The 20,744-nt window shown below is 42.3% G+C and overlaps 1 protein-coding gene across 1 annotated transcript in view; it reads left to right on the top strand.

Moving 5' to 3' along the window:
- The first annotated feature begins 5,443 nt into the window (after positions 1-5,443).
- Saxo1 (stabilizer of axonemal microtubules 1) overlaps positions 5,444-20,744 on the top strand; it is a 39,580-nt gene continuing 24,279 nt past the window's right edge. Inside the window, exons 1-2 of the mRNA XM_052176721.1 lie at positions 5,444-5,481; positions 13,476-13,681. Coding sequence (XP_052032681.1) covers positions 5,459-5,481; positions 13,476-13,681 — 229 coding nt within the window. The 5' untranslated portion in view covers positions 5,444-5,458. The remainder of the gene's footprint in view (positions 5,482-13,475; positions 13,682-20,744) is intronic.

Below are 20,744 nucleotides of genomic sequence, written 5' to 3'. Positions count from 1 at the left end.
AAAATGCAATGAACTGCTCTCTAGGACAAAGTTACAGAAAATTCTTATAGTTACAGAAAATTAAGTAGCTCAGAATTGAATTCCATATGTCCTTTCTTTAAGATTTATTTATTTATTTTATGTATATGAGTACACTGTAGCTGTGATGGTTGTGAGCCATCATGTGGTTGCTGGGAATTAAACTCAGGACCTCTGCTCTCTCTGGCCCTGCTCGCTCTGGCCCAAAGATTTATTGTTATATGTAAGTAACTGTCTTCAGACACACCAGAAGAGGGTGTCAGATCTCATTACGGATGGTTGTGAGCACTATGCGGTTGCTGGGATTTGAACTCAGAACCTTCACAGGAGCTGTCAGTGCTCTTAACCACTGAGCCATCTTTCCAGCTCATATGTCCTTTCTTATGTACTTAGTTTTCTCTTTCTTAGCATTTTGTATTAGCATTGTCATATAATAAATAAATAAATAAATAAATAAAAATTTGTTATAAATAAAAATGAGAATCTTATTAAATCTTATCCAATATTAATAATTAAAATTAAATATACAAATAACAATAAAATGTTATTAAATAAATATATTAAATATAAGTGCATTTGTATTTAATAAATACATTAATTAAATATTTATTTAATAGATATATTAAATATATAATATGCATATGCATATATATTATTTACTGGTGCTTGAAATTGAATCTAGGACTTCCTGCATGCTAATCGGGTTTGCCATCACTGCTCTGTGTACCCCAGCTGTCATTATTTTATATTATTTCTTGCCAAGTGTGATGGGATCACACACCTATAATATTGACACCTAGAAGATCCAGGCAGAAGGATGCTTAACTTTGTAAGAGACTAGCCAGGGCCACAGAGCGAGACCCTGCCTCAAATCTAACTGACCAACTATTCAAAGCAAGTGCTTTCTGCATTATTACATCTGAGTTTTGTTCTGGCATTTACGATAGAGTCTTAACTATATAGCCTAGGCTGACCCTATACGTGTGATTCTTCTGCCTCTACTTCCTGAGGGCTGGTGTCAGGAAGCTCTATGCCTTTTGATTTTTATAACTATCTAGATTTCATATGTCTAATTTGTTTTCTGTTGCTGTGATAAAACACTCTGACCAAAAGCAAATTTGGGAGGAAAGGGCTTGTCTCACATTCCAGGCCACAGTCCATCACTGAGGGAAGCTGCGGCAGGGACTCAAAGCAGAGCCCATGGAGGAATGCTGCATACTGGCTTGCTTATTGGCTCAGATATATATTTTTTAAATAGCCTAGCCTCATGTCCTTAGAGGATGGTGTTATGTACAGTGGGCTAGGCCCTCCCAAGACAATCACCAGCCAAGACAATGTCTCACAGACATGCCCACAGAGCTCGATTTGAGGCAATCCTTCAAAGAAGTTCCCTTTTCCCAGGTGACTCTGAGTTGTATCTACTTGACCTGGTGCAGACCCACACAGGTCCTGTGCATGCTGCCTCAGTCTCTGCAAGTTCATATGACCTTTGGTCATGTTGACTTAGAGGACCTTGTTCTTCTGGTATCTTCCATTCCCTCCGGCTCTTACACTCTTTCTGTCCCCTCTTCTTCAGGGTTTCCTGAGGGGGAGGGATTTGGTGGAGACATCTCCTTTACGCCTGATGTTCCAAGGTCTCTTACCCTATTTTATAATAGGGTAATGTCTGCCTGTGAGTCTCTGTAAGTCTTCCCATCTGCTGCTGGAGAAAGCCTCTGACAATGGCTGAGCAAGACATTGATCTGCTTCCCTGGCTGGAGTCTAGATATACTACACTTTATCTGTTCATCTACCACCTTTAGTCAGTTGCTGTTAAAGTATACATATCACCTTTTCAATTGGGTGAAGGCTCAGGAGTGTGATTCTTTTTTTTTTTTCTTTTTCTTTTCTTTTTCTTTTTCTTTTTCTTTTTTTCTTTTTTTTGGTTTTCCGAGACAGGGTTTCTCTGTGTAGCCCTGGCTCACGCTGGAACTCACTCTGTAGACCAGGCTGGCCTCGAACTCAGAAATCTGCCTGTCTCTGCCTCCCAAGTGCTGGGATTAAAGGTGTGTGCCACTACCGCCCAGCTGATTATTTTTTTAATTGGATATTTTGTTTTTTTACATTTCAAATGTTTTCCCCTTTCCATGTCTTTCCTTCGGAAATCCCTTATCCCATCCCCCTCCCCTGCCTCTATGAATGTGCTTTCCTACCCACCCACCCACCCACTCCACCCTTCCCTCTCTGACATTCTCCTACACTGGGGCATCGAACACCCTCAGTCCCAAGGTCTCTCCTCCGACTGATGTGCAACAAGGCCACCCTCTGCCACATATGCGGCCAGTGCCGTGGGTTCCTCCATGTGTATTCTTTGGTTGGTGGTCCAGTCCCTGGGAGCTCTGGGGGCGTCTGGCCTGTTGACTCTGTTGCTCCCTCCATGGGGCTGCAAAACCCTTCAGCTCCTTCAGTCCCTTCTCCAACTCCTCCAACAGGGACCCCCTCCCCTGTATTAAGTCCAATGGTTGGCTGTGAATATCCGCCTCTATTTACCAGGCCCTAGCAGAGCCTCTCAGGAGACCGCCATATCAGGCTTCCATCAGCAAGCACTTCCTGGCATCCACAAAAACATCCAGGTTTGGCGGCTGTATACAGAATGGATCCCCAGGTGGGGCAGTCTCTGGATGGACTTTCTTTGGTCTCTGCTCTACATTTTGTCTCTATATTTCCTCCTGTGAGTATTTTGATCATACTTCTAAGAAGCACTGAAGCATCCTCATTTTTGTCTTCCTTCTTCTTAGGCTTCATGTGGTCTGTGAATTGAATCTTGGGTATTCCAAACTTTTGGGCTAATACCCACTTATCAATTAATACATACCATGTGTGTTCTTTTGTGACTGAGTTACCTCACTCAGGATGCTATTTTCATGTTCCATTCATTTGCCTGAGAATTTCATGAAGTCATTGTTTTTAATAGCTGAGTATACTCCATTGTGTAAATGTACCACATTTCTGTATCCATTCCTCTGTTGAGGGACATCTGGGTTGTTTTCAGCTTCTGGCTATTATAAATATGGCTATTATAAATATGAGCATAGTGGAGCATGTGTCATAGCATATTACATGTCAGAGCATCTTCTGGGTATATGCCCAGGAGTGGTATAGCTGGGTCCTCAGGTAATACTAAGTCCAAATTTCTGAGAAACAGCCAGATTGATTTCCAGAGGGGTTATACCAGCTTGCAATCCCACCAGCTATGGAGGAGTATTCCTCTCTTTCCACATCCTCTCCAGGATCTGCTGTCACCTGAGTTTTTGATCTTAGCAATTCTGACTGGTGTGAGGTGGAATCTCAGGGTTGTTTTGATTTGCAAAACAACTGATGACTAAGGATGTTGAATATTTCTTTCAGTGTTTCTCAATCATTTGAGTTTCCTCAATTGAAAATTCTGTTTAGCTCTGTTCCCTATTTTTTAATAGGGTTATTTAGTTCTCTGGAGTCTAACTTCTTGAGTTCTTTGTATATACTGGATATTATCCCTCTATAGGATGTGAGATTGATAAAGATCTTTTCCCAATCTGTTGGTTGGTATTTTTGTCCTATTGACAGTGTACTTTTCCTTACAGATGCTTTGCAATTTTATGAGGTCCCATTTGTCGATTCTTGATCTTAGAGCATAAGCCATTGCTGTTCTGTTCAGGAACTTTTCCTCTGTGCCCATATGTTTGAGATTTTCCCCCACTTTCTCTTCTACTAGATTCAGTGTATCTGCTTTTATGTGGAGGTCCTTGATCCACTTGGATTTGAGCTTTGTACAGGGAGATAAGAATGGATCAATTTGCATTCTTTTATGTGTTGCCCAACAGTTGAACCAGCACCATTTGTTGAATATGCTGTCTTTTCTTCCATTGGATGGTTTTAGCTTCTTTATTAAAGATCAAGTGACCATATGTGTGTGGGTTAATTTCTGGGTCTTCAATTGTATTCCATTGATCTACCTGCCTCTCACTGTACCAATATCATGCAGTTTTTATCGCTATTACTTTGAAGTACAGCTTGAGTTCAGGGATGGTTATTTCCCTCAGAAGTTCTTTTATTGTTGAGGATAGTTTTTGCTATCTTGGGTTTTTTGTTATTCCAAATGAATTTAAGAATTGCTCTTTCTAACTCTATGAAGAATTGAGTTGGAATTTTGATGGGAATTGCATTGAGTCTGTAGATTGCTTTTGGCAAGATGTCCATTTTTACTACATTAATCCTGAGCATTGGGGATCTTTACATCTTCTGAGGTCTTCTTTGATTTCTTTCTTTAGAGATTTGAAGTTCTTGTCATACAGATCTTTTTCTTGTTTGGTTAGAGTCACCCCAAGATATTTTATATTGTTTGTGACTTTTGTGAAGGTTGTGCCCTGGCTGTCTTGGAACTTACTCTGTAGACCAGGCTGGCCTCAAACTCAGAAATCCATCTGCTTCTGCCTCCCAAGTGCTGGGATTAAAGGTGTGCACCACCACTGTCTGGCTAGCTCCTCCTTTTGACATGAGGGATTAGGAGGGGCACTTGTGATGTCTTCCTTTCTAGTGTTACAGACAGGAAGTGGGTCTAGAGTGGACCTCAATGGCCTTCAGGGTTCTAGTCCTCATGTAGTTATCTAACACTTCCTCATCCACTGCAAGAGCTGAGACCTTACGATCATGAGCTGAAATTGACCCAGAGGTCTAGTTCCAAAGCTTTTCACCAGAGGGGGATTGGTATCTGCACTGGGGTTTAGTTTGCACCCTAATGTGTGAAGCTTCCAAGAAGGGGTACTCACTTAGAAGAGAGATACAAACTAGACCCCTTCTCTGGCAATCCTGGCCTGTGACCAGGCCAAGGCCAAGGACATGTCCAGCTTCTTACCAAAGATAACAGTGGAATTCCCGTGTTGGAGATCTGGAAGCTGCCTGATCAATTTCTACCTCAGGTTTCTCAAAAGGGCAGTTGGGTAGAGTGACCCACAGAAGGTTGGACACTGAAGCCATTTATTATGGTACAGACTATTTTAAACACCTCCACAAGCAGTGTGACAAATGACAGTTGTACATCAGCCATGCCTGCAGGTAATTTTATGATCCACATATTTTGATTACACAGTTGAGAGTGATCTTTTGTTTTGACATGTACATGGTGCAATAGAGGAAAGGAAGGTTAAATTCTGAGTTCTAATTGCAGCAGCCAGTCTGTGTCACATTTGGAGGACATGCATTTTCAGACCGCATGTTTTCCTGTCAAGAAAGTAACTAACCAAACTTTCCATGTATCTTTTGTAGGCGGCATCGCTGTCCACATCTCCCTACGAAGATTTATGATAAAACAGAGAAACCATGTCTTCTCTCCGAGTACACCGAGAAATATCCGATCTATGAGTCTTACCTGCCCAGAAATTCCTTCAAGCCCCAGCGGGTCTTCCGGAAAGCATCTATACCAATGGAAGGCCTGACCACATCCAGGTGAGGGCATATATTTGCTAGTAAGCAAATGGATGATCTGAAACTAGTAACACATAGTGTCATATTAAGGTAACAGCGTGTGGTGTGGAATTTGACGTTAGTGCCTGAATGCTGATGCACTAGATAGCTCTGAAAGAGGTTCTTGTAGTTGTTAGCTTTTGTAACTATTCCCAAACACTCTCTTACTGATAATTCTTGCTTGTTGAAGTGAGGGTCAGGAGGCTAAATTGGTCTGTGTAATTAAAGGTGGTTAAGTTAAACATTAAACTGGAAGGAGAGGGCCTGCTGCTGGAAAAGGAATTTTTGACTTTGTGGAAGGCTCCATAATAATTGGGTGGAAAAAAAAAGGCTCGTAATAAAGAATGGGCCCTTCTGTTGTGGTGCTATGGGTTTTGAATTAGAGATCCCACAAATACTTAGGATAGGCAAAGAACATACTTAATTTTCAGTTGATCCTGCTATACTCCAGTTGACTTCCAAGTTGAGATTGTTAGGAGCTAGGGCCTTGTAAACATGGAGCCACCTCCAAGTGTTATTTATGGAGGTCCTATCACCAGGGGCTGGGGAAAATGCTCAGTTTGAGGGTTCTGTGCTCACAAGACTATGTATTTTCCATTGACAGTTTGGTTAGTAACTTTCTGATGGTGATGCCTGGCTTAGTGATCTGTGGCATTAGGAACATCTTTGAATGCAGTTGGGTGGGATTTCAGGTCCAGTCAGTCAGTCTGCAGTAGAAACCTTCTGAACCTTGATGTGTTCTTGGTTTCCCTATTCCTCATCTCTAAAAGATAGGATTTCTGTGCTGTAGAGCTGACAGTGTACCCCATTTGTTCCCTCACAGCACTTAGATATCACAGATGCTTCGACAACTGCCTGCTTATCCTCCTCTGGCTCACCCATTGCATTGTAATTTTGTGTGGTTTTAATAATGATTCCAGCTGGCCCGAGGTGGAGCATGACATCTTTTTCTCAAAATAATAGAAACTTCCTCTCTTGAGATTTTGACTTGTAAGTGTTCTTATCTAAAACCCAGGTGCTGTATGTTAGACCCATAGAAGCCATGTCTAGGTTAGGAGGTCATCTAAGGGGAGGAATGAAGAAGCTAAGAGATGTCTGAGCTTGGTAGGAACTACTGGATAGGGACATCTTGGGAATGGCGGGCAGCTGAGGGATTTGGCTGATACCTAGCAGTTATTGTACATGACCTAGTTTAAGGACAGGGTTCTGGGTCCTGGTACATTTGAACAGTATAACTTAGAGCTGCTTTTTATCAACCTACAGCTTATTAAATGATGTGAACCTGAACCTTACAGTTTGGGCTTTGTTTTGCTAAGAAAACATCATCTCAGGTCTCTAGAGCTCGCAGCAAAGACTGTGGGCTACTCCTGAGCTTTGCATCTCATTCCAAGAGACCACAGGCCAGACCAAAGGAGTGTCCTGTGAGCATGCGCGATGCGGTGGTTAATAAGGAAAGTATAAGCTTAGCGTTGGGAGCTGACTTCAGACTTCATTTTCTGCTCCCGGGTGTAGCAGTCCTCGTCTCTTTACACCTAGTTTTCAAGAAAGGAAGAACACTTTATTGTGACATTAAAAGCACTAACTCCTGCAACATTATGACGGAAATGTATTTTCCATCCCGGAAGTATAGGGAAAATGATTGAGGCTTGTTTGTTGGGAGATGCTCTTGTTCATGTCTAAACCTTAGGAGAGCAAACACACATCCATTCTCTGAGGCAGGATCCCTGTCCCACTGCCCAGCTCTGAGGTCCTCAGATATGGAAGCCCTTCATACTCCCATCCTTCCTATCATAAAATTAGTCTCTGGCTTAAGCTATCTTCGCCCATGTCATTTATAACAATAAACCCATCTCCCAGCAGGTGCCCCGCCTCAGCCAGAGCCACAGTAATGATAAATCCAGTTTATATAAAGAGGTCCCAAGCTACTGAAAGAATTTCCTATACTATTAAGGATTACAGAGCTTTAAAAAAGAGAAGGGTGGAATCCGGTTCCTAACGGGGAGGGAGCGGGGCTGGGAGCTGGGGTGTACCACGCTCACAGGGCACTTGCTTATCACCTGGAAGGTCCTATGTTCAAGCCCTGAACCTGAGGCTGAGGTGAAAAGCTGATAGGGGATTTCTTCCCGTTTATCCTTTCCTCAGAAGGGAAGCCAGGCACAAACTCTGGGGAGCTGCTCTGCTGCACCTCACTCCCATTCTGTCTCTTTTGGCAGACTGAGGAAAAGCTGACTACTTTCAGGAATGCACAGCAGCCTGCCTCCCCGGAGGCTTTTAGGGGATGGGATGTGTCGTCTGCACAGACTGTCGCCCCTCGGCTCCCATGGCGCGTCACTCATGTCCTTATCTACAGGTGGACTCTGTATAGTGTCTGAGGCTGGACACGGGCTCCCACCTGCTGCATGAAAAAGTCATTTGGAGTCCCTGCTCGGCTAAGTTTGGTGATTAAGTCCAGACACAAAAACCACCTGGCTTCTGGAAAGGTTATCATCCCAGCGCGGGCGTGATTACAGCTGTGCACAACTCTTACTGACTATAAATTGTGGGGATTTAAAGCAGGTGTCAGAAGGGGAATGCCTGCGATTTCCAGTCCTTTTTACTGGAAAATCTCAATTTTTTTTCTCTTTTAAAAATTTTGCAGCCTTTGGTAATGTTCTTGCAGGCAGGACCTGCCTTTAGCTCAGCTAGATCCAACATTAAGCTATGAAGAAAGTTTGTATTTCTAGCTTCGCTTTCCATTAGACTGCCCCTGGATGTAACACTCGGGCCCCCATGTGGGACAGTATTTCTGTTGCTTAAGCTAGCTTCATCAGTCTTACATAGTACACTAAAAGGGAGTGAGATGTGGGCAGGATGCACTGGAGGGCCCATCCATGCATGGGGAAGGAGAGGGGGCAGGGAGGAGAGGAGGAGGAGGAGGAAGAGGAGGAGGAAGAGGAGGAGGAAGGTTTAAAGGTAGGGGGTGGTGGGGTGGATTGCTAGTATAGACTCTTGCTTATTGATAAGGGTTATTGCTAAATCAGTGAGATTATAAATCAAAGAGTAAAAGAGAGGGATTTTGGTACCCTTGCCTAAAGCCAGGAAGCATGCTAGAAAAGGTAATGAGTTGTCTTGACATGCTGGTTGAACGGTATGGGTTTTCTTTGTGGATTCTCTGGTACTCAATGCTGCAGTTATCTGAGTTGGTGGGGGTGGGGGCTGAGGATTAATGAAGACAAGACAAGGTTTGCAGCTCTAGGCTTGCCTGGGGAGCCTGAGGGCCTTGGCTTTGTTGATGTGAACTCTTAATTGAGTTTTTTGGATATTTCGTCCATTATTTCATTAAGAATCTAGGTTCCTGTTTGTCTGTTTCTCTGCCCTAATCTCCACCCCCCCCCCCACCCCTGGTTCAGATTAGGTAGCTTTTAGTTACTCTGTCTTCATGTTCTCTGATGCCTTCCTCCTCTCCATACACCCAGCGAATTATTTTTTCTCAGATAATGTATTTTTTAGATTTTTTTTTTTGAGATGAGGTCTCACTCAGAATCCCAGGCTGGCATCATCTGATGACCAGACTCATTCTTCATCTGAGTGCAGGAACTCAGGGATTAGAGGGATGCACCACCAAGTCTAGCTTTAGCCTTTTGAGTTTCCATTTGTTTTTATTTTATTTGTTTTTTTCGACAATAGCTCTTATTTCTTTTGTGTCATTTTCTAGCTCTTAGTTTATTATAGTTTATAATGACCTTATTTTGCCCTTTCTCATGAAGCATAGTGAAAATAGCTGCTTTGAGATCTTTGCTAGGTTCACCATCTAGTCTGCTGGAGGTACGTGGGTCGTGTTTTTCTGCAGGGTGTTGAGTAGTTTTGTATCGGTTCTGGACAGTATTGTGACTGTTTCATTTGGAGACTTTGGATTATTTCCCTTTTTACATTCTTCTGAAAAACATTTTGTTTGTTTATTGGACAGGTAATTTGACTAGGCTCAAAGTGTGAACTCCACGTCTTGGGTGGCAGCCCAAATTCCATTTCAATTCAGTTATCCTTAATTCAAAGGCCACTTCTGGTGTGTGGGGCAAGCGGGGATCCAGGTCCAGAGACATACAGAACTTTGGCTTTAGCTCCTTACTTTCCAAGATTGCCTCATTTTGCTTTTCTGCTTTTTTAGTGAACAGAAAGAATCTGGCAAAGGCTGGTTTTAGCTGCCTCATCTGGCACAGGCTGGTGACTGCTTTCAGGCTGAAGCTGTGACTCAGAAGCAGTTCATGGAAAATGAAGGAGCAAAGACTCAGCCAGGGCCATTTCTTCTCCCACCTGCTGGTGCTGCCCCAGAAACCTGCTGACTGGGCTGACTCCAGTCCCATCCAGTAGCTTAAGCATGGCGTCTTCTAGGCTACATAGAATGGTGGCAGACGTTAGCTTCTACCTCAGCAGGATTTGAGGAGGTAGAATACTCCTCAAATAGACAATAGAGGAGAGATAATATTGTGCAATTTGAACCCCGAGTGGTTGTAGGAGCATCTACTGGCTTCAGGGATGATGCTGGGATCAAGCTTTGCAGTTCCGCTGAGGGATCTTTCTCAGTGTTCTGGAAAAGGCTGTCCAGACCTGCCTGAGATGACATAATGGCTTCCTTAGAAGGTGTCTTCAGACGTGGGGAAGTTTGAAAATTACCTATGAAAATAATAAAATAACAAACAAATAAGGCAGAGAGTAGCTCCTTACCTGGTTAAGAGGACAAGTTATGGGAAGAGGGTTCGCTGAGGACAAGGAGAGAGATACTGAAATACACATCTGAGGATAGACACTGTGTCTAATTTATCTATGCAGGAGACTAATGATGAGAGACATAGATTGGCTCTGAGACACCTTGGCTAGTACACGCAACAGATTCCTGTTCTGTGGTTGGGGAATGTATGGGAGGAGGGAAGTCATGTAGACCCTTTCTAGAGGAGAGAGGGGACAAGGGGAGGCTCCAAAGAGAAGAGTTTCTCTCCCTCTGTATATTTTTAAAAGGTATAAAATATTTTGTTTTAAAAATTATAAAATATTCTGAAGACTGCTTTGGCAAATAGGAAGCCACCCCCACCCCATAAGACAGAGTACATTTTAATATTATTGATTCTCTGGTAGCTACTGTAATAAATTCTGAAATTTGCATAAATATGAAACTATTAAAACAAAGTAAACATTGCTTGGCTCCTGTGAAAATTCTCCATTCCCTACTTCCAGGCAAATGGTTTTCGTTAGCAATTTTGTAATTTCTTCTTTCCTTTTTCCCTATTCATGCCCAACACCTTTCTTTAGCTTAGCCAAATGATTTGAAATGAAGCTATAACTTCCCGGCAGGACCACTTTAGCCAGCACTTAATTCAAGTTTAACTCTTGATTTTCCATGCTGGGTAGCTTTTATAGCTACCTACCCAAAGAAAACTTAGCTCTTTGACCTTTCCCCCCTCTTTTTCTTCAGAGTCACAGGGATGCTAGACTCTGGGGAAATGTACCACAGGAAGAGAGAAGCCATTGAATGTTGGAAACAAGCTGTTAAATTTAAGCAATTTCTGGGTAGAATAAAATAAAGGTTTTTTTTTTCTTTTCATGAACTTGAAGGATGTAAGATTATGTGAGATTGGGGACAGGCAGTTAGGCTGTGGCTAATGATAGGTCTCAGTAAATGTTCCCAACATAAGAAATCTAATGAGGAAACCCATTCATTCTGATAAAACTCATTTGCAAGCCATGGTGACTTCAAACATCAAACTTAAAAATGATCCTTTCTCCTGAAGGTGAGAGGCTTCTCCTCCCCTTAATTAGTTGCCTTCTCTCTATTGCTGGTTAATGAATTCAAATAAAGATGCACATTCATAATGGGATTTGAATCTTTTTGAGGAAGGAGATTCAGTAATGAATCCATTCCCTAAGCTCAACATGAAGTTTCCTGTGTCTTTGAGGAGCTCCTAGCGGCCAGCCACTGAGCTGGTGAGTTTGTGGGCATTGCTTAGCAGCTTCCTGTGGGTGAACTGTAGATGGGGGCATTGAGCCTACTTCAGCTGCTAGTCTGCAGGTCTGGATACCCTTGGACGACGGCATTTTGAAGAAGTGGCCTTTTTAAGGTAGTAATAGAGCTCTGGGGCAGGAGGCCTCGGCATTCAAGCTTGGACAAGTAGCTTTGCCCTTCAATGATGGCTTTTGGTGCCTTCTGCTATTTCTCAGAAGTGCAGAGGGACCACAGCCTGGTTAGCCACTACTGGACATAGATAAGGTGGTTTCAAAATACCACTCTAGTCCTGGGAGCAGAGAAACTTCAGTTCCTGTTAGGTATTTTCTCTTCAGAAGGTGAACTTTTGAAGGAAGATTATTTTCAGGTTAACTGATTTTCAGATGGGGTTTTAGCCATTTTTATTGGTCCATACAGCTCACGGAGGGTTAGTGTCTCCTAGTGTCTCACTGCAATTGGTTGAGGTGTGAGAAATCGCAACCTTAATCTAAGAAGGTTAAGTGTGAACCTGACCCCTGGTTTCTTATTAGCTTCTTGTCAGCCTGTTTATTCCATAACTCCCATCTATATAACTGACTTCCAGATGCTGGGGTCCCTTAGCTTCCCTTTGCTGTCAGCCCACAGTGAGGCTGCTGGGAAGGTGGCTCAGGCTGCAGGTGTTGTTCTTGCTACTAAGATAGATTTTAAGATGTACCAAGAGGGTGTTATGGGAGTTGAGCAGAAGCATCTCCCATTTCCCACTTGCAGTCCCAAGGAGACCAATTCTCATGCTTCCACACTTTTTCACCCCACCAAGCATGCTCAGGACCTGGACAACTCCGTTTATAATTCATGCAAGGCAGTTTACAGTGGAGCGTGTTACCCTTGCTACTCAAGCATGGGTCAGTGATGCTGCCCCAGGTTTCAGCCTGGAAGTAGGTTTTATTAGTGTTCAGCCTAATGTTTCCTGTCTGGAACTCTCTTCCCTCCATTGACAGAGCTGTTCACTCTAGTACCTTTAAGGGAAAAATTCTGCTTTTCCCTTGTCCTGTTTGGCTGAAGGGGATTCAGGAAAAAGTAGTTTGTCTTTGGAGGAACTGGTCTTATGGAGAAATAGGCAGTAGAAACTGTTGCAGTGGGCAGGATAATCTGACTCAGCTGAGTACGGCCAGTGTGATGGGCAGGTGCCACCTGGGCCTGTCATAAATGTGTGGGATGATTTGGGAAGTGATTGCTCTGGTGAACAGCATCCTGTCTTTTCTATTTTACTGTTTTGTTGTTCTTTGACATAATGGGAGGCACTGACAGCAATAGATAGCAAAGAAGTGAAGACTGTGTCTCTATGACATTTTTTTCTCTTCTGGGTTTTCTATAAGACTGAGTAGAGGAGGTAAGTATTAGTAGAAGAAGTTCCTGACGACACAGAGAGAAAGGTGAGTGTATCTGAAAAACAGATGCTAACCCCACATGAGGGGTTGGATGGAAGACAGGAAGGAGATTCGCTACAGAAGAGCCTTTCTTCTCAGTGAGCTTTGTGGTTGACATGTGGTGTAGGTAGGGGTAAGTCATGGGACAGGTGTGGGACAACTTGGAAATTGCATGGGAGAGCTGGGTTTTATCAGGAAGACATTTAAAAACACTGGGGTAAGCTGATCTGATGTTTCATTCACCGTTTATTCCAGACACACCAAGGCAATTGGAGCAGAAGGAGGAAGATAGGGGGAAGGTTGTCACATGGCTCAAGTAAAAAAGGGTCTGGACCAAAGGGGAAAGAAAAACCAATAAGGTAGAGGGACTGCTCCTGGTGAATGACAGACTTGGTGGCTTTGAGGGGTGGAGTCAAGATGACACCCAAGAGGTCAAACATGGGCAAAAGTCAATTGTAGTGACATGTTCCATAGTAGAAGAAAGAAAAATAGAAGGTAAGGAGATTGAGTAGAATGTTGACTAATATGAGCCAAGGGGACAATGCTGTCTTTTTCTGAGCAAGGACCCCAATGATGTGTGCTTATTCTTCTCCTAGGAGAGATTATGGGCTTCACAAAATGTTACCGGTGAATTTCCACCAGCATGACCCATATGTTCGGAGTGAAGAGACTATGGATTTACTCACAACGTATAAACACGATTTTAACTACCTCCCTACCTGTCCAGTTGGCCTCATCAAACCTCGGGACAGTAAATTTCCGAATGGTGACAAGATAATACAGTATCTGCCTACCTACAAAGGTGAGAGAAGGATTACAGAGAGGACAGGCCAGGTCTACAGACTCACTAAGACATGGGTATATGCACATCATCTTAGGGCACAGGTCAAACCACTACCTGCAGCTAAATCCAGCAAGCAGCCTACTTTTGTACGGATGGGAGGCTAAGAATGGCTTTATCATTGTCTATAACTGAAAAACAAATTTCAGGACATGTTGAAAATTACAATATTCGAGGTTCACTTTTGGCGGGTACATTATATTAGAACAGGGTTATATCCATTCTTTTATGCATCTGCTATAATTGCTTCTATGCTACAGTGGCAAAACTGGGTGATCATGGCTGAGGTCCCACAGGTGGCAGAAATGCACAGTATCTTGACCTTTTAGAATATATTTTATGATCCTTGTTTGACTTGCATTCTGTTTGACTCTTACAATGGGGAAATCTGTTAAAAATTTAAGCTAATTAGGAATCTACAATTTCCTTGTTTTCATCCAACTATAAGAAATTTGAATGTAACATACAGAAAGTGAGTGCAGTATGGTTACATAGATCAATGCATTTTTACTGTACATATAGAGCTTGAGCAAAAAGGTACCACATCTATAGAAGTAGAACACAACCATTGTAGCTTTTTTTCCCCCATGCTGGGTATTGAAACCAGGTTATCCCAAATGCCAGACAAATTAACTGAGCTGCATTTCTTGCCCCATTATACCATATCATAGCAATTTAATACCATAAATTAGTTTTGCTAGTTTAAAATTTTTATGTTAGACTGATTTTTTTCTTTTGAAAATATCTGTATTTTAAATGGACACACAATAATTAATGCCCATTTATAGGGCATGAGTTGGCATTTTAATAATAGTGCATTGTATAAAGTTTTCAAAAAATGTTTTTACTTTTAATTGTGTATTTATTTTACTTTTAATTTGTGTATATGTGTGTATTTGTGTTGAGTATAAGGTGTGCATAGGCATGCCCTTGGAAGCCAGAAGGGCTTTGTATCTCTCGAAATCGGTGTTATAGGTGCTTATATTTTACGGATGCTGGGATCTGAACTGTGTCCTCTGGAAGAACATCTCTCTAGCTCCCACTTTAAAGATTTATTATTATTATTATTATTGTTTTGGCTGTAAGGTTTTGTACTAAGTGTGCTATGCCAGAAACACAGACATCTTTGCATCTCTTCACAGTGCTAACATTTATTGAAAACCAAATCATAAGCCACTTTGGATTGATTGGTTGCACATGGCCAATTTGTCTTGACTTTCCTTTAAATCTGGCCAGAGAAAACACTATGTCTTTTATTCTAATCCAGCTATGACTATTAACTCTCAGGTCATTCATTACATATCACCTTTCAATTATATCTCTCTCTATGTATGTTTCAGAGGGGCTGCAAAAGAGCTATGGATGCCATAGAGTTCAAAGAGGCCTTACCAGAGGCTGAGAGCTGTTGTAGACACAGAGACTCTCTAAAGGTGGTCGGATACAGTATTACCAGCCCTACTGGATTGCTGCTGCAAGGTCTGCAGACCTGAACTGCAGTGATGTGGGAACTGTAGAGATGCAAGGCAGTAGAGGCTAGGTGTGAAATTGGGTCCTGATGGAAGACAGGATGGATGGGTGGATGGATGGGTGGATGGATGGATGGATGGATGGACTGGGAGATTTAGTTTGACCTCATCAAGCAATGGGTACCATGCTGAGCTTGAAGTCTAGGAGACAAGTGTGAGTTCTCTGTTGGAACTCTTGAGGGACATCCTGGGAAATCAGAGAAAGGTGTGGGGGGCCATTATCATTGGAATGTTAGGATCCTACTCCTTTTGGTGTTCAGGTAGGAGTATTACACCGTTCATCTTTATATATTTGATAAGTTCTTGGGCCTGTTTTTCTTAAATTTTTTTTTGAGACAGGGTTTCTCTGTGTAGCCCTGGCTGTCCTGGAACTTACTCTGTAGACCAGGCTGGCCTTGAACTCAGAAATCCATCTGCTTCTGCCTTTCCAAGTACTGGGATTAAAGGTGTGTGCCACCACGGCCAGTTTTTCTGATTTTTTTTTTAAATATTATTTACTCTTAATGAATGATTTGCCTGCATGCATGAATGCTCACCATGTGGGTGATGGGCACAGAAGTAGGTGCTCCGGATGAGCAGCCAATGCTGTTTACCATGGGGCCATCTCTCCAGTCCCCTGACGTGGTTTGAGTACATTCCTGTGCTCTCATGTTCCAGGTTGCTTTGGTAAGCATATAGGTGGCATCTTTGTACTTTGAAGGAGAGGTTGTCATTTGTGTATCTTGGCTACTGCTGGACAATTGGTGTCTACAAGAACAAGAGAGTGCAGAGTCATCCTCTTGTCTTCCTCGGCACTCAAAATGGACTCAAGTTCTGTTTTGTAAAATGCCACCCAGGGCAAGGCACAGCCTAAAGAATAATCCTGATTGCTACAGTTTCTAATCAGGCTAGAGTATCTGTATTCCCAAACACCTCTTTAGGGTGAAAACACTCAAAATCGTTTTCATTCTTGCTTTTTCTTTTAGTTAGCATATATTAATTGCATACAGAAATGGGTTTTGTGGAGACACCTTCTATACATATATGCCATACTCTGACTGTGTTCACACCTTTCCTCTGTACCCTCCCTTGTTCATGCCTTCCCCCTCCTACTGGGTCCTCTGCCTCTTCCAAAGAGGCACTTCCAAAGTTCCCTTTCTTTTCCCCTGACATTTTTGAAATATGCACATTTTATTTGGTATCTGTTACATACTAGGCATGACGTTGGAGCATAATGACCAGCCTTTGATCTTTTAGGAGAGAGACAAGCTATGCAGTCCTGGGGATGGGGGAGGCAGAGTACCCACAGCCACAAAGTTTATCACCAGTTCATGCTTGTGATGTACACTATTGTCCCAAGCAGACAAGCTAGACAGTTCACGTGGGATACTCCGGGGGTTTGTGGGGCAGGGCTGCATTGGTTTTTTTTGTTTTTTGTTTTTTTTTTGTTTTTGGATTTGTTTTTTTTGAGACAGGGTTTCTCTGTATAGCCCTGGCTGTGTAGACCAGGCTGGCCTTGAACTTAGAAATCCACCTGCCTCTGCCTCCCAGAGTGTTTCCCTCTAATTTCTTCTACATCATCCCTTACTCCCTCTCAAATTAATAGTCTCTTTTCCTTTAACTATATTATATATCATATATCACATATCATATATCACACATCACATATCATATTATATCTTATATATCATATATTATATAGTAATTATATATTTATTATATACCATCTATTATATATTAAATTACGTACATACACAAATACAACTCGATGAGTCTGGCTATATATACATATAATATCTATATGTATTCATCTATACATATATGAATGATTTTTCTGTGCTGACTACTTGGTATGGAACAACCAACTCAGGGCACCTCCCTAGGGAAAATGATTGTCCCTCACTCAGCTTCCATTAGTTGCATGTAGTTCTGTACTGAGGGTTGGGGCTCAGTGAACTTTCCCTCTTCTACATTAGCATGTCCACCGGTTGTCATTTCATTGTTCAGGCAGCCATGTTGTTGAAGTGTCCTTGGTGATGTTTTCTTGTCATTTCTAGGAGAGACAATTCTTACAAGTCTGCTCCTCTGTAAGAGTCAGCTGGTCCTCTGGCTCTTACCTTCTCCCCTCTCTTCTATGATATTCTCTGATCCTCAGGAGCAGGAATCATGTTGTAGATGGGGTTGGTCACCCCATGATCACTTGCTTTCTGTCTTTTGGGCAGTTCTGGTTTTCCATAATGGTCTCTATCTGCTGCAAAGAGAAGATGAGGTCTGGAGGGTATGTTTATCTGTAGGTATAAAGAAAAGTAATTTTATAGTAATTGTACTGGCTTTGTAAAGTGACTATAGTAGGTTCTCCTCTTAATATACATGATTTCACTAGTCAGGACAGTTGGCTATATTTCTATTACCAGGCATGACATCTCTCCTGGGAGTGGACCTTAAGTCCAACTAGACAGCTGCTGATTACTCCCAAGATGTAAGTGCCACTACTGTGCATTTAGGGATAGCCAGCCATGCTGGTCATTGGTTGTGGTTCACAGGCATCACGGCTGGGTAGAGATATTTGTTGCTTCCCTCCATTGGCAGCCTGTGTAGGACCTTCCTATTCTGTGAAGTCTAGTGCTCAGTGTGGAGGCTGTAAGGGTCTGATCCAGCTCCGGTCCTCTGACTTCAAAGTGTGTATGTCTTCAGAAATTTGGACCTAAAATCAACTCTGGGAGGCAACTAAGGGAAACAGAAATAGCCTGTATTGTTTTAGGAATCTCTTAGACTCCCTTAACCAGCTCAAAAGGAGGTTTCTCATGCCTAGTGCTGATGTTTCTACCAGACAGTCTACGGCTTTGGAGGGGGGTATCATTATAGCTCTAAGTATTACAACTTCATTAAAAGAATATACATATATGTATACATATCTGTTTATATACGCGTATATATAGTTTTATACACATATATTCACAAATAGGCCTACACCTACATGTAACTTTAAGTAAATATAAACTATGATTTCCTATGACATTTTCAAGCATTCTGCTATCCTCCCTCTGCACCCTTCTGTAATGATCTCTCTCCTCACCCCTAAATTAAAGCACCCCTCCATCTTCCTACTTTCCCCTTTCCCCTCTATAACTCTTCCCCCATCCCTATGGTCCCTTTTTCTCATCTGATTTTTGTGGCTATTCTGGGTTATAGACTCATCTCTGATGATTTAGAGCAAGGAATCACAGATATGAGAAAACATGTGGCATTTGTCTTTTTCTGAATTTGGATTACTTCACAATCTGACATTTTATCACCACCCCGATTTACCCAATTAAAAAAGAATTTCCTCACAGGCAAGCCCACAGGCTAATCTGATCTGAACATATACATATATACACATATATACTCTCAAACACAGATATCCACATTTCATTGAGACGGTCTTCCCAGGAGATTCTATGTTGTGCCAAGTTGACAATTACAAGTAATCATCACAGCTTCCTCATGGTGGTGGACAGGTGCTTTACAAAGGAGTCAGTATAATCAGTGCATCATGGGTCTGGGTGTGCCTGGAGATAGAAATGGGGTATCTCAGAACCTGGGAAGGCAGGACAACGGAGATAAACTGGAGCAGGCGGAGGAAGGCAGTGAGGCACTCTGATAGGGCAGGCTCAACTACAAATTCTCCTCGCCTCTATATGCTTTGTGGGTACCTTTGCTCTCAGTGAGGTTATAGGATTTGCAGAGGAACTTACTGCTCAGTGTAGTTTTCCTGTTCCTATCCTATGCACCGACAGGTCTGGGGATGAAGACCGAGTCTCACTTTTCTTAGGCAATAGCAAGGCTGGAGAAAGTCCTGTGGCATTATTAAAAGAAAACTCTTCCCTACTGCCCCCAACAAACTAGTCATTCCTTAAAATAAATATACAAAAATTATAAAAATAAACAGGCTTCAATCTCTTCAACGTCCAGCATTCCTACATGTCCCCGCTGTCTGTCCAGTTCCATCTCAGCCTACCCCTATAAAACCATAGACATTCTACTGCTGAAACTGATCTTGGCTTACAGTCAGAGGTCCAGGCCTACTTCTTACCTATTTCCCCGTAACCTTTGGATGCCTGTCAGTTGTGGTCTGGCGAGAGTTCTATCCTCATTCCAGGATGGTATTTCGTTGTGTTGTCTCATACAGGTGACAGGGAAGGGCCTGTGAGAGTTCCCTCCAGCCCTTTTAAGGGACTACTCTGTTCATGAAGACAGGGCCCTTAAGACTGATCACTCCCTGAAACGGCCCCTTCTCTTTATATCACTAGAGTGGAAACTAAATTTTAACATTTGCATTTGGACTGGAAGGTGTGATTCAAACTATAAAAAGCACTTATGTTTTTAAAAAACGTGAGTAGTTGATTTGATCTCCTCTGTAACACCATGGTTTCCAAAGCTCTGCCTTAAATTCCCTGTACCCATCCTCATCATTTGAGCACAGGGACCTCAGCAGAGGGAGGCAGGGAAGGAATAAAGGAAGGGATAGTTCTGAACCACTGCTTACAGCACTCCAGATGACAGTCCGTGCTTCAAATAACTACCTTCAGCTCACCATCCTGCCAGTTACTCCACAGGTCCCAGTCAGGAGCAGGAGTGAGGTTTGGGGAAGGCGCATGATATTTACTCTGCCCTTGGGTCAGTCTTGAGCCACTTTCTGCATGTAAGAGGCACCGTACCCTAGCGTCAGTTCTTGGTTTATTGTCCCTTGAATGACTTTTGTAAAAATTTGCTGCTTTAGTCAGTCTTTCCCCAGTAATCATTACAATTTCTGTTCATATATTACTGTCTGCCTTCCCAAAGTGGGCTGTCAAGGACAGAAACCGAAGACCTAATATGTGCATTTCAATGCATGCCAGTTATAGTTTGCTTATATATTTTGTTTATTTTAGTTCTGTGAGAAAAAGATATTTAAAACTTTTCTACTCATGACTAGTATACTTATTGTGGTGAAAAGAAGAAAAAAGAATGAAAGTGAAGAAAGAAAGAGAAAGAGAAAGAAAAGAAAGTAAAGAACCCACCAATAACATATGCTTAGCAGCATTTGGTTGTAATTTGTGACATTTTCAAAACACTGGGCAATTGAAAAGATGGGGAGTGTAATTATTTGATGCTCAGCTTCAGGCTTCGTGAAGTTTTTTTTGGACATTATTATTGAGTAGAATCCCTTTTAAAGAGGTTCTTGCCAATTACCCACATGACACTCTGGCCTTGAAGGGCTTTACTGGTGTGTGAATAGTTTGTCATATGGAATTCTGAGTTTTTTCGGGGCCTTGTAGAGTTTTTTTTTTTCTTTTTTTTCCAATAGTTGCTAGGTGGAGGAAGTCAGAAGGCTGAATAATAATGTGGTTTCAACTATGTTGTTGGTGATCAGGAGTCCCATGAGGCAAGTTTGAGCTTAGGAACCTGTTTTCTTAACACTTCATCCATCAGAGGAGAGGTCCAGAGAAGTTCCGTTCTCCTCACCCTTAAGTATCTCGAGGCAGTGTGATGGTATC

The sequence above is a fragment of the Apodemus sylvaticus genome, chromosome 3 (genome assembly GCF_947179515.1).
Source record: "Apodemus sylvaticus chromosome 3, mApoSyl1.1, whole genome shotgun sequence".
NCBI lineage: Eukaryota > Metazoa > Chordata > Mammalia > Rodentia > Muridae > Apodemus > Apodemus sylvaticus.
Note: the sequence above shows the minus strand (reverse complement) of the source record. Positions and strands in the feature narration are given on the sequence as shown.